The sequence below is a fragment of the Miscanthus floridulus genome, chromosome 6 (assembly GCF_019320115.1).
Source record: "Miscanthus floridulus cultivar M001 chromosome 6, ASM1932011v1, whole genome shotgun sequence".
Lineage (NCBI taxonomy): Eukaryota > Viridiplantae > Streptophyta > Magnoliopsida > Poales > Poaceae > Miscanthus > Miscanthus floridulus.
In genome coordinates, this window is record NC_089585.1 from 99,535,027 (window position 1) to 99,547,843 (window position 12,817).

At 43.4% G+C, this 12,817-nt stretch overlaps 1 protein-coding gene and 1 pseudogene across 3 annotated transcripts in view; both read right to left on the reverse strand.

Moving 5' to 3' along the window:
• Positions 1–341: 341 nt before the first annotated feature.
• LOC136457290 (LEAF RUST 10 DISEASE-RESISTANCE LOCUS RECEPTOR-LIKE PROTEIN KINASE-like 2.5) lies at positions 342–1,475 on the reverse strand (annotated as a pseudogene).
• Positions 1,476–5,817: 4,342 nt separating this feature from the next.
• Positions 5,818–12,817, reverse strand: part of LOC136456415 (LEAF RUST 10 DISEASE-RESISTANCE LOCUS RECEPTOR-LIKE PROTEIN KINASE-like 2.1) — a 40,352-nt gene continuing 33,352 nt past the window's right edge. The window contains exons 1-3 of one of the 3 annotated variants that reach the window (XM_066456275.1): positions 9,152–10,055; positions 7,516–7,542; positions 5,818–7,163 (exon numbers count right to left, since the gene is read on the reverse strand). In XM_066456275.1, coding sequence (XP_066312372.1) covers positions 6,103–7,163; positions 7,516–7,542; positions 9,152–9,986 — 1,923 coding nt within the window. In that variant the 5' untranslated portion in view covers positions 9,987–10,055 and the 3' untranslated portion in view covers positions 5,818–6,102. Of the gene's footprint in view, positions 7,164–7,515; positions 7,543–9,151; positions 10,056–12,817 lie in introns of those variants that run through there. The other 2 variants (XM_066456276.1, XM_066456277.1) reach the window with 2 other exon arrangements.

Sequence of the window (12,817 nt, forward strand, 5' to 3'; positions counted from 1 at the left end):
CCAGTTCGGCCGACGCCGACTGCTGGCATCTGAACTGCATTGCTCTTTTTTGGCCAATCCGGCTTCGGCGATAGGTAACCCCTGCGCCTATAAATCCCTAATGTCCGATTATCAATTCAAGTATTCTATAAGAACTGTACGACGTGGTCCTGATCTGAGTTGTCAACAGGGATTTTAGTTGTCATATGTACTTTGCATTGTATTTCGAAGGATGTAAAGGCATCTTAGTGCAGTTGTCCAATGAATTGTGCATATTGGCACAGAAGAGAGTTGTACTTGTAGTAACCCTGACACAAATAATACCATCACACAAGGTTGTATGAGCACACTGCGGTTAAAAGATTCCCATTGCTGTTTAGTGTTTACAGTCCAAAAACACACTTCGATGAATGTCTTATAATTACGCAAACTGCAACTCATATTTGCCCTCAGGCAACACTGCGACTAAAGAATATCATTTCTTCCATTTTTTCTAACGAAATGGGGAGAGGAGAGGGAGGATAGCACATATTGTTGATCTTCAAATCAGGAATTCAGGATCACTTTTGGTGGCAGTTCAAGATTACTTAGCACATATTGTTGATCTTCGAATCAGGAATTCAGGATCACTTTTGGTGGCAGTTCAAGATTACTTGTGCTTCCTTCTAGCATCTCGACGACTTTAGTCATTGTTGGACGATCAGTTGGTATAACTTGTATACACCACAAACCTACCACTATCATCTTTCTCACGAGCTCTGTGGTCTCACCATTAATCTCAGAAGCTAGTCATCCAAATGTTCATAAATCCACTGAGGGAAATATTGGCTGCTAGTTTCACTATCTGCATTGATATTTCTGTCCCTTGCCCCAACCATCTCAAGGACCATCATTCAATAACTATAGACATCAGATTTGCTACTGACTGTTCCAAATTTCTTCGAGAAGACTTCAGATGCAATGTAGCCGATTGTTCCTCTTGCACCGACAATGGAAATGGCACTCTCTTTATTTGGGCATAGTTTGGCTAATCCAAAGTCGGAGATCTTGGGACAAAAATCTTGATCCAATAAAATGTTGTGCAGTTTGATATCAAAATGTTCGATGCGAGTATTGCATCCGCGGTGGAGATATTCAAGTCCTCTAGCGATGCCAATTGCTATGTCAAATAATTTCTCCCAACGTACAGAATTTTGGTTGTTCATGTTGCTATTGAAGGCATACCTTTCAAGTGAACCATTAGGCATGTACTCATAAATGAGCGCCCTTTTGGATCCTTCCAAGCAAAATCCTAAGAGCATAACAACATTGACATGCGAAGTTCTGCTAATGCTGGACACCTCATTCATGAATTCCTCCCCATCACCCTTGGAGTCCTTTAGCATCTTGACTGCTACCTGACGGCCGTCCGAGAGGTTGCCTCTGTATACATCACCAAAACCACCTTGTCTTATGCCCGGTTCGCTTGTCTTATAATCCGTACTTTTCAGCTTATTTTTTTTTTAGTTGGAACAGTGTTTTTCTCTCACAACAAATCAGCCGGAATAGTGTTTCGGCTTATTTTTTCAGCGAAGCGAACAAGGCCTAGCTTTTCAGAAAAAGACATTGTCATTCTTTTCACTTATGCATAAGTGTATCTTTTTGTATGTAGGTTTCCATTCTTTTGCAGAAAGGACTTGATTTTTTTTGAGGAAACTGGAACGGACTTGATCATTGGTTCTTCCTTCCGTTTAACGCAGAGCAAACCATATTTGCGAGCCAGGAATAGTGCAAGGATAAGTAGACAGAAGTAGGAGGGACAATGTGCTTGCAATAATATCTGCATCAGCAACAAGATATCATCAATGACTCCAGTTTGTCCAATTTGCAAAGTTATTTAAATTTTACTTTTTTGTTCTAGAGACTGACAGATACATTCCCTTAATTTTCATGCGTTTATCTTATAAATATCCGATTAGATGAAAATAGGTACCGACGATCTATAGCATATCTGATTAAAGGAGGTTTGGTAAAAGACGAGCATACAATACAAATACTTAAAGAGAAACGATGGAAGTGGAGCCAAGTTACAAGTTCCTTGCACATTCTAGATCCCTTTTGATGCCCTGCAAACGGAAGCAAAGAGGCAAATAAGTAGATAGAAATACCATATACAAACAGATTGGAGCGCTTACGGTACTGGACCTAATTAGAGGCAGAATGATAAAGACTTTGAACTACAGGGCGTGTATGAGGCTAAAGTTTTTTTTTTATTGGACCTTCAAATCAAATGGTAGACGACGATATAGTGCTTTAAAGTTTGAAAAGTAACAATTGCACAACTAGTACTTGCTTCTTTGACTCCTCTCACAAATTACTATTTAAGCAGCTGGTTGCGGCTTATTTTAAGTGCAGCCGGACATCCTATTAATGAGCCATCATCTTTCTCGCTCCATCAATGGCGTTTGCAATCCGAAAGTAGGAATTTCTTTTATTGGAACACATTAAAAGGTATTAGCATCTCCAAGAGCTTCTTAAAACAACAAACAAATTAGTTTCTTTTGGTAAAAAGTAGCCTTTCAAGTTGCGGACGTCCAGGTGAACAGAGCGTTGCACAATGCATTGCGTCCAGATTGGGGGAAGAATTGGTGAAATGCTAAATAGTAAATAGTCGATCATTTGCCGTTTAGCCAATATTTAGGCTAAATGGGCACTTAAACGGGCAAAACGCCATTTAAACGGGATAAATGGCCATTTAAACAGAAACAGCGTACTACTGTGCCCGTATAATGTTTAAATGGTGTGTAAATGGTGGCTTTAGGCGAACGAATACAACTACAGGCTTACTGTGATCCGAAAGTTCATGATGCCACTTTGAACTTGATGCTAACTCATCTAAAAAAATTCTGATTTTGTGATGAATCAAACACCTTGCAATGTTACAAAGTGGTAAGCATGAGGGAGCGGCTGTTGCAGACTTAGACCCTATTTGTTTGAGCTTTTGGCCACTTTGAGACCACTGGTTTATGGACTTTTCAAAAGCCAAACAACTCCCATAAGCCAAAAGACCAGAAGCTCACTATGACTTTTGGCTTATGGGAGCTTTTTGCCTTTAGAAGGTCGAAAAACTGAGATCCAAAAGCTCTTAGAGAGCCCAAACAAACAGGCCTTTAGGGTTAGAATGAAACTGACATGGAAAGCCCAAGAGAAACCTAAGATATAACAACCTAGTGGTTGGCTTTCTGCTGGTGGTCCTGCTAAGGAAATGGCTAACATTTCTAGATGGTCGATTGATTTCTACAAATTTTTATCCTTGGGAACGTCTATCTAACAACCAGGTGTTTTAGCACCCGGTTACACCCTAATTTTTCCACACGGTTACGGTTCATCTTCCTCCTCTCTCCTGTTACCGTTCATCTTTCTCCTTGGCACAAATCATAAATCACAAGTAATAAATCACAAGTAACAACGTTTTCTCTATGAAAGGACAAAGACAAAATTTGGAGGCGGTGCCGGAAGTTGGGGAAGAAGAAGTTCACCGGAGTTGGTTTCCGATGTCAGGCGCAGCAGCGGCACGGGCCAGGGACAGGCGGGTGCGGGCGCAGGCGTGGGCAAGGGCGCTGGCGGACGGGCGGTTCTGCTGCAGAAAAAAATTCGTGTGGCCCCGGGTGCTAAAACACCCGGGTGTTATATAGCTTTTCCGTTATCCTTTTGTTTAGATCCATTTCTACACCTTTTGTTTTCAAAAACCAATCGAAGTTCTTCGTTCAGGCCAAGCAAGATTTGATTTCATGGTAAATTGTGAATCAAAAACAAGTTTTTTTTTTCGTTCTGAAGCTACAACTAGCAGGTACGACGAAGACTATACTACTAAAAAGGAAGAGATAAAGAATTACGTCAAAACTCTTTTTTCTAGCGTCTAAAAAAAATTGTGGCAAAACTCTTGTTCTGTAATCTCTTTTTTTTTTTTCCTTCTATCATTCTAATAAAAATTGTGGCAAACTCTCGCCGCCCTTAAAAAAACTAGCAGCTACCTACAAGTCAAGAAGCCGCAAGCTAATGGATCTATCCCCTTAGCGATTTGGAACCAAGAAAAGAGAAAAGGTAGTCATCTGTACAAGGACAGAAAGGGCTTACCGTTGGTGCACTCCTCGCCGCTGACTCGCCCGTTGGTACACAAGCAAGCCACGAATTCCCCATCTCGGCTGTGAGCACACCCTCCATTGGATCCCTCGCACTTGGTACACTGCTCGGACTTCCTATTCAAGTTCCATCCCAACTGAAAACCCTGTCTATGAGCGTTGCGGTACCCGTTGGTGCTCCATTGCGAATCGATCGCAGGGAGGCGTTCTGAAGCACCGGCACTTGGATAACTTGCTTGCACTCCTGTGACAAAGTTTAGTGGGGCAGCTCCGAAGGAATCACAAATACACCGTCGTCAGAATTGCTTGCACATGCGATCGGCTGGATGGTAGACTGTCCACGGATAGTGGCGATGGAGCAGTTGGTGAAGAAGAGGAGGTAGCGAATGCTGTACTCTGGTAGGTTGAGCCACAAGGTGGGCGGCACGGTGACGTTGTGGTCGACCCGTGGGCAGCTCTCATCATCGAGGAGACGAGGACATCGGGGTCGGCGAGGGAGATGGTGGAGTTGCAGTAGTTGACGGCTTGACGCCCGTCACGTTGTAGTAGTAGTCTGGGCCGCTGCCGAGTTGCAGGATGGGATACTCGTCGTCCACACAGTCGATGGCCAGCCCAGGGTAGCCGCAGGAGGAGTTGGCGTTGCCCAGGACATCTGCCGTCTCATCGGAAAGATAGAACGGGTACCTGATATTCAGGTTGCCACATGTGTATGGTTGCAGCTTGCATATGGAGGTGTTGTAATCGTCGCCGGAAGGATCGCCACGGGAAGCGGCAACCAATATAGCCAGGAGGAGCGGAAGCCGCGGCATATAGTGGCGTAGCAGGACACGACACCCACCATGGCCTATGGGTAAAGCTGTTTGCTCAACTCCCAAGCGGTTTGTGTTTGTTGCTTCACGCTGGCCCCTCCTTACAAACAACGGCCGGGGATTCTGTTTGTTTGCTGCTGCTGCACACCATGGATGCCAAGTGAGGAAAAGAAGCTAAGTGGAATTGGAAGAAGTTTGGTCAGCACAACCAGAGTTACCCATGAAAAGATTTGGTTTGAACGTAGAATAGTCCTCCGTTGACTGGTTCACTGATCACTTAGTCTTGTAGTGCAGGCAAATCGTCTTGGTTCATAAACGTATCTGCTGGGCTAACTTTCGTGGTGACAGAAAGCTCCGTCGAACATGGATTGAACTCTAGTAGGAAGTCAAGATACGCGCTGTCGGTAACTCGTCACCGCAAGAGTCCCCGTCAATCACTGTCAATCTTTACAAGTCAGTCGTGATAGAAGAATTTCCACGTCCAGTGGAGGGACTTTTGTCACACAGTGGAGGTCTGGGTCGATCGCTTCCTTCGAAGTTCGGACTTTTGTGCCTGTGGAAATTAGTTGGCTCTGGAGACAGGGAACGCGGTCATCTGTTAGGAAGCTACCCGGGCGGCCGGGAAGTGGAGTGGAGGCAAACATGCGCGCAGCCGGAACCGCTATGGCCGACAGTCACTTATGAGCGCGGACAGCTGAAATCTCAGCTATGACCACATCGGTTGAGCACTCTGACTTCGATAAGCTCCGACACTTAATGCCTACTGATCATCTCTAGTCCTCAGTTCAAGTATTTTCAGGAACTGGGCGTCGCGATTCTGATCTGAATTGTAATGAAGAGTTTAGTCGCTATTTTAATTTGTGTAATGTATTCCATCGCGATTTAAATTTTAAACCCGGACCACCTACTGAATTTGTAATGCATCTGTCCAGTGATCTTAGTGTACATGTACACAGAAGAGAATCAGTGCTTGCAGCAAGTCTGAAGTCTGAACAAAGTACTCTAATACCATCATACTGTGTCGTATGAGGCTACGAGCACTCCTCTCCAGAAATTCCTATGTAGTTACTACATCTATGTTTACAGAATAAAAATAGCATTTGATGCATGCCCTTAGTTCTGCATACTATATAACAAATATTTGCATTTGTACAACCTGGTAACGCTAGCAACATTTATTAGTAGGAAAATATCTATGCTTGTGAGCTCAAGAGAACTTTGGGTGGCAATTCCAGATTACTTGTGCTTCCTTCCAGCATCTCGACGACTCTAGTCATTGTTGGTCGATCAGTTGGAATCACTTGTATGCACCACAAACCTACAACTATCATCTTTCTCACAAGCTCTGTGGTCTCACCATCAATCTCAGAAGCACTGATACAGTAGTCGTCCAAATGTTCATAAATCCACTGAGGGAAATATTGGCTACTAGATTCACTATTTTCACTTGTATTCTTGTCCCTTGCTCCAACCATCTCAAGGACCATCATTCCATAACTATAGACATCAGACTTGCTACTGACTAGTCCGAATTGCTTTGAGTAGACCTCTGGGGCGATATAACCTATTGTCCCTCTTGCACCAGCAATAGAGATGGCACTCTCTTTATTCAGGCATAGCTTGGCCAATCCAAAGTCAGATATCTTAGGGCAGAAATCCTGATCCAATAGAATGTTGTGTGGTTTGATGTCAAAATGCACGATTCGAGTATTGCATCCTCGGTGGAGATATTCAAGCCCTCTAGCCGTGCCAATTGCTATATCAAATAATTTCTCCCAACTTAGTAAATTTCCACTATTCATGTTGCTGTTGAAGGCGTACCTTTCAAGCGAACCATTTGGCATGTACTCGTAAATAAGTGCTCTTTTAGATCCTTGCAAGCAAAATCCTAAAAGTGTCACAACGTTGACATGAGAAGTTCTGCTAATACTAACCACCTCATTCATAAATTCCTCACCGTCACCTTTGGTGTCCTTTAGCATCTTAACCGCTACCTGGCGGCCATCGTGGAGGTTGCCTTTGTATACAGCACCAAATCCACCTTGGCCTAGCTTCACAACAAAGGATTTTGTCATTCTTTTCACATCTGCATAAGTGTATCTTTTTGGATGTATATTCCCATTCTTCTGTAGAAAGGACTCAATCCTTGGCTCGTCCTTCGATTTGATGGGTAGCAAACCATGTTTACAAGCCAAGAAGAATGTGAGAACAACGAGACACAGAAATAGAAGGGATGACGTGCTTGCAACAATATCTGCATCACAAAAATATCACAAGTGAATTCAATTGCAAAGCATTCTAAAATTCAATTTGCAAGGAACAATGTGCCACTAGACAGTGAGGAAACTCATCAGTTTATTTCCCAAAAGGAGGATGAAATTTATCTATATTGCTGCCATTGGTTAGTGGATTCCAAATAAATTTTTGAACAATATGGATTTTAGAACATGACATGTCAATAATTCATTATATGCTTTTCTTCTGCTTGTTTAGAGACTAAATAAAGATGGGTACTGACTATAGGCTATGTAAAGCAGGTTCGGTAAAAGATCAGAATTAAGCAAAGGGAAAACACTGAGACTGAGCCGAATATAGAGGTTCCTTACACGTTCTAGTTCTCTTATTATGATGCCCTGCAATTACAAAATAAAAGAAACATATAAGTGTAGAGAAATTGCATGTATAAATATCTTATAAAGCTAGCAATATTCAACTATAACAAAAACAGATTAAATATCTTCATTATCATTAGTTCATTAATACTTTAATAGCCTAGTGAACAATACAAGAAGAATTGACAATTCACAATAATACCGGAGTATCGGACCACTAGTTAGATAATAGGGTATCCCTTGGGCCTTGGCAGGGTACTGGGAGTCACTACCATGAACACACGCTAGTCACCTGCGCTGCGTTTGGCCTCTCAAGACTCTTATGATCGAAGTTGATTGTTTGACTTCAGAAAACAATTGCTTGTGAGTTGATGGGAATTTCATATAATTTCACCAGAAAAAATGGCATTTCCAAATGCCACATTACTTCTATTGTAACGCACCAACACTTTGTGCTAAATTAAGGATCTTACAAACAAACAAAAGCACAATTTTTTTGATAGAAACAAAAGCACAAATTGAGATACCTAAGAGACAGCTGGGTCCACAAGTTTTAGTTCAGTTTACTTAGGCCATGTTTAGTTCACCCAGAATCCAAACTTTGGCACTATGCAAAAAGAAGATTCACCATCACATCAAACTTGCGGTACATGTATGGAGTACTAAATGTTGACGAAATCAAAAACTAATTGCACAGTTTGGTTGTACTTTGTGAGACGAACGTTTTGAGCCTAATTAGTCAACAATTGGACAACTATTACCAAATAAAAACGAAATGCTACAGTGCGCTGCAGTACCAATAGAATTCAGGCGGCGCCAACTCTGGGGGCAACTAAACGCGCCCTTAGAAAACGATTATATGCTCGTCGAGAACAATATCCTTCATAAATCATAACTGAGGTTCTTGGCAGTGGTGGGAGTCTAAGATGGCATGCCGGCGAAATGTTGAAAGCTTAGCCAAATAGTGGATTCGTAATGGGACTGGTGATGACTGATGAGAGCCTATTTTAGCGAATTCATAGTGTCCTAGACAAATCCACCTTGTTCATTGTCTTGGATTCTCCCGAAAATTTAAGAGCTTCGGGTTCTTCGTTTTTTGTTTTGTCAATAGGAACCTAATCTTGAGACTCACTTTAGTGTGAAGCGAAGCGAAGCCTCAATAGAAAGACACACAGGCGTGGTATTGGAAGACACTGGAAAACAAGCCGCGAGGTGCCGTTGCGCCATCGGATCGGAGCGGTGCTTTCAAGCTATCTATGAGTCTATGACACATCTCTATCGAGAGAGGACGGGTTACTGAGCAGCAGAGCCCGGACTAATTGGACTGACGCGCTTTAAGCTCTGGTTCGTTTCACACCCAGATATTTGATAGTGTCTGTCTGTATTTCTAACACGACAGTGTTTTCTCCGGACAGAGAAGAAAGCGTTAGCGTGCAGAGGAAACCATGGATTATCAGCAGCGATATGGTGTGTAATTATGCAGGTAGTAATGACGCCTGATAGAATGAATGCACGCCATCGAAGGCTAATGGCTCGACCATTTCTATGGCGATTTGGACGGTGAAAGCATGGCTGTTACGTACCGGGCCAAGAGCCCAAGACAGAGCGGAGGAGTCAGCAGAGAGCTTACTGCAACTGCCGCCGTCGGCGCAGAGGCAGCCCAGGAACTCGCCGGCGCGGTTGTACCCGCACTTGCCTCTGGACTGCTCGCATTGGCCGCACGGACCGCCGGAGCTCCGGTCCCAGCCCAGTTGGAACCCCGCGCGGAGGGCCTTGCCGTACCCGTCCTTCCTCCACACCGGGTCCTGAGCGTCGGGCGGCATGGAGCTCTTGAGCACCGGCACTTCGAATATCTGCCGGCACGCGCTCGACCAGTCGCCGGGAGGCACCTCGCCGCGCGGGAGCACCAACGTCATGGAGGCCGGTTTGTCCATGTCTCCACAGGTGATGGGCTTGATGGTCGGCGGCTTCGGCGGTTTGGGAGCGGGCTCGGCCTCCGGACCGAAGGAGCAGCCGACGAAGAAGAAGAGGTAGTCGACGCTGTGGAGAATAAGGGACAGCCGGACGGGCGGTGTGATGGTCACGTTGTGGTCCACGACGGGGCATCCGCCGTTGCCCGCGCCCGCGGCGTCCGCGTCGGCGAGCGAGACGATCAGGTTGGCGTAGTCGATGCCCGAGACCGTGTAGTTGTCGTCGCCGAGCTTCAGGACGGGCTTGTTGTTGGCGCCGTCGCAGATGACGGCGAGGCCCGGGTAGCCGCAGTAGGACTCGCCGTCGTGGTCCGGGACCGCCTTGGCGTCGTCGCTGGCGAGGTAGAACGGGTAGCTGATGTTCACGCCGCCGCAGAGGTACGGCCGAGACCGGCACGTGGAGACGGCGTACGTGTCGTCATCGCCGCGCGACGCGACGGCCGCGGCGAGTAGGAGGAGGAGGAGGCCTCGGTCGTGGTGGCTCAGGGAAAGCATGGCAGCTGGGGAAGCTGGCAGCTCTGTTCAGGTCTCACGAATTTCTGGCGCGCAGTTTTGGTTGGTGGACGGCGGGCAGGTTCCGGTTTCGCTCCATTTTGTAAAATTTTTTAGATTTTTCGTCCCATCAAATCTTTAACGTATACATGAAGCATTAAATATAAATAAAAAATAAAACTAATTATACAGTTTAGACGAAATTCACGAGATGAATCTTTTAAGTCTAATTAGGTTATGATTAGACACTAATTGCCAAATAACAATGAAAATACTACAGTACCATTTCACCAAAAATTTTACAAACTAAGGCCCCGTTTAGATGCGAAAATTTTTGGGTTTTGGCTACTATAGCACTTTCGTTTGTATTTGACAAAAATTATTCAATTATGGATTATTTAGGCTTAAAAGATTCGTCTCGCTAATTATAGATAAACTGTGCAATTAGTTATTCTTTTTATCTACATTTAATACTCTATATATATGTCACAAGATTTGATGTGACGAAAAATTTTAGATTTTGAGTGGGATCTAAACAAGGCCTAAACGAGGCCTTGTTCAAGAGATGTTTTACAGACTGTTCGCTTCTTCGTCTACGTCGTCGATTATAATTTATTTTTCTCTCACGTTACATCAGTCAGTAAATAATCTATGATAACGAACAGGCTGTTAAGCCTCGCTTTGGTAGTGGTAGGCCCTCCGCGCGGGGTTGAGGAGGGGCCTGCCTGCTTGTATCAGCGGACTCAGCGAGTCTGCGACGTCCCAATTTTTTATAATTTAGTTTTTTTTTAAAAAAAATTACGTTTAGCCTACTTAGAGACTTAAACGTATCTTTAGGTCGATCGGCGCCATGAATTCTAACATCAAACTAACACGTTTCGGCGGCACAGATTTGGATTCTGGTGTTGACGTGACTAGTACCTAAGTGTCAGAATATATGACGTCGATCTTAATACCATAGATCTTGATGCTGAGCTCGATGTCATATATTCTAGCTCCGAGAATACATTCAATGGCCTATTCGCTGGTTAGTTTTTTGGCTGGTTTGGGCTGGCTGGTGCTGGTTTATTATGAGAGAAAAACACTGTTGACTGGCTGGTTTGGGCTGGTTGAAACCAACAAGCGAACAGGCAGCAAAAGTGCACCAGTACTGCATGTCTCCATCCACTACACTGCTGTTGTACGCTACTGCTAGTCTGCTACTGTACTTATATTGAACCCTTGTTTAGTTCTTCAGACTTCCAACTTTGATACTATGCAAAAAGAATATTCCTTATCACATCAAACTTGCGGTATATGTATGAAGTACTAAATATAGATGAAATCAAAAACTAATTATACAGTTTAGTTAAACTTTACGAGACAAATCTTTTAAACCTAATTAGTCAATATTTAGACAATAATTCATAAATACAAATAAAATTACTACAATATTTACCGTTACATTAAATACTATGCAAATACCAGTTCCGGCCGAACTAAACGCAGCCCGATAGTAGCAGGAGCGAGAAGGCCATGCAATTAATGTCGCAAGGACTGTCGGCCAACCACTTGTACAGTGCTGAGGACTGCAATCTCGCTCTTGAAAAATTTGGGTAGTGATTAGTTCCTAAAAATTTTTAAAATTTTTTGTCATATCGAATTTTTGACGCATATATAAAGCATTAAATATAAATAAAAATAAAACTAATTATACAGTTTAGATAAAATTTACGAGACGAATCTTTTAAACCTAATTAGACTATGATTAAATACTAATTATTAAATAACAACAAAAATACTACGATATTATTTCGCTAAAAATTTCGCAACCTAAACACGCCTTTGATGCCCGGCACAGGAAAGGCTGCAAGGCTGGGCGCTTTGTCCCAGGCAGACCCACAGCTTCCAATGTCTATGGCTGTGCCTGTGGCTGGTCTGCTGTCTCTCTTGGACGAATGACGCTTGTGACCCTCGCCAGCCTGCTCTTTTCTACCACTGCCAAGTGACGCGAATCACTCTGCCACTCCCCTACGGAAATGCAGGCAAAACTAAGACCTCGTTTAGTTGGTGAAATTTTTTAGAAAATAGTATTTTAGTATTTTTGTTGTTATTTAAGAATTAGTGTTTAATTATAGTTTAATTAGGCTTAAAAGATCCGTCTCGTGAATTTTGTCTAAACTGTGTAATTAGTTTTATTTTTTATTTATATTTAATGCTTCATGCACGCGTCCAAATATTTGATGTGACGGAAAATCTTGAAATTTTTTATAAAATTTTGGAAACTAAACAGGCACTAACCGAAGCTGCGGTGCTTGTTATTACTATTATAAAATTCTGTATTTATATTACTACCATAAAGTTGATTTAGGTAGAGACAATAAAAGGAGATTTGAAAGGATGGAATATACCCGAAGACTTAGCCTTAGCCTTAGGTATGAGTGTTTGAAAAACAACTATTCACATCACCTTAATTGTTTCTGCTGAGTTTTAACTCTAGCATATCTCAACTTGTTTGGAACTTAAATACTTTGTTGTTGTTGTTGTTGTTGATACTAGTACGACAAAACAAAACAACTTAATACTACTTGTCGGGTACCACGAGAAGGGGTCCCCTAAGCCACAATCAAAAAAATCACTTAGACCCCGTCAAAATCAAAGCCAAGAGACAACTATTGGCTAAACTCCGGCCATGTCCGAGGCCACCTATTCTCCGCCTCACTCGGGACCTCGCACGAGAGGCCTTGGATGGCCTACCGAATCTCCGTCTCGCTCGGGGTCTCGCACAAAAGGCCTCGAACGATCTACCGATTTTCCGCCTCGCTCGAGGCCTCGCGCGAAAGGCCTCGGCTGGG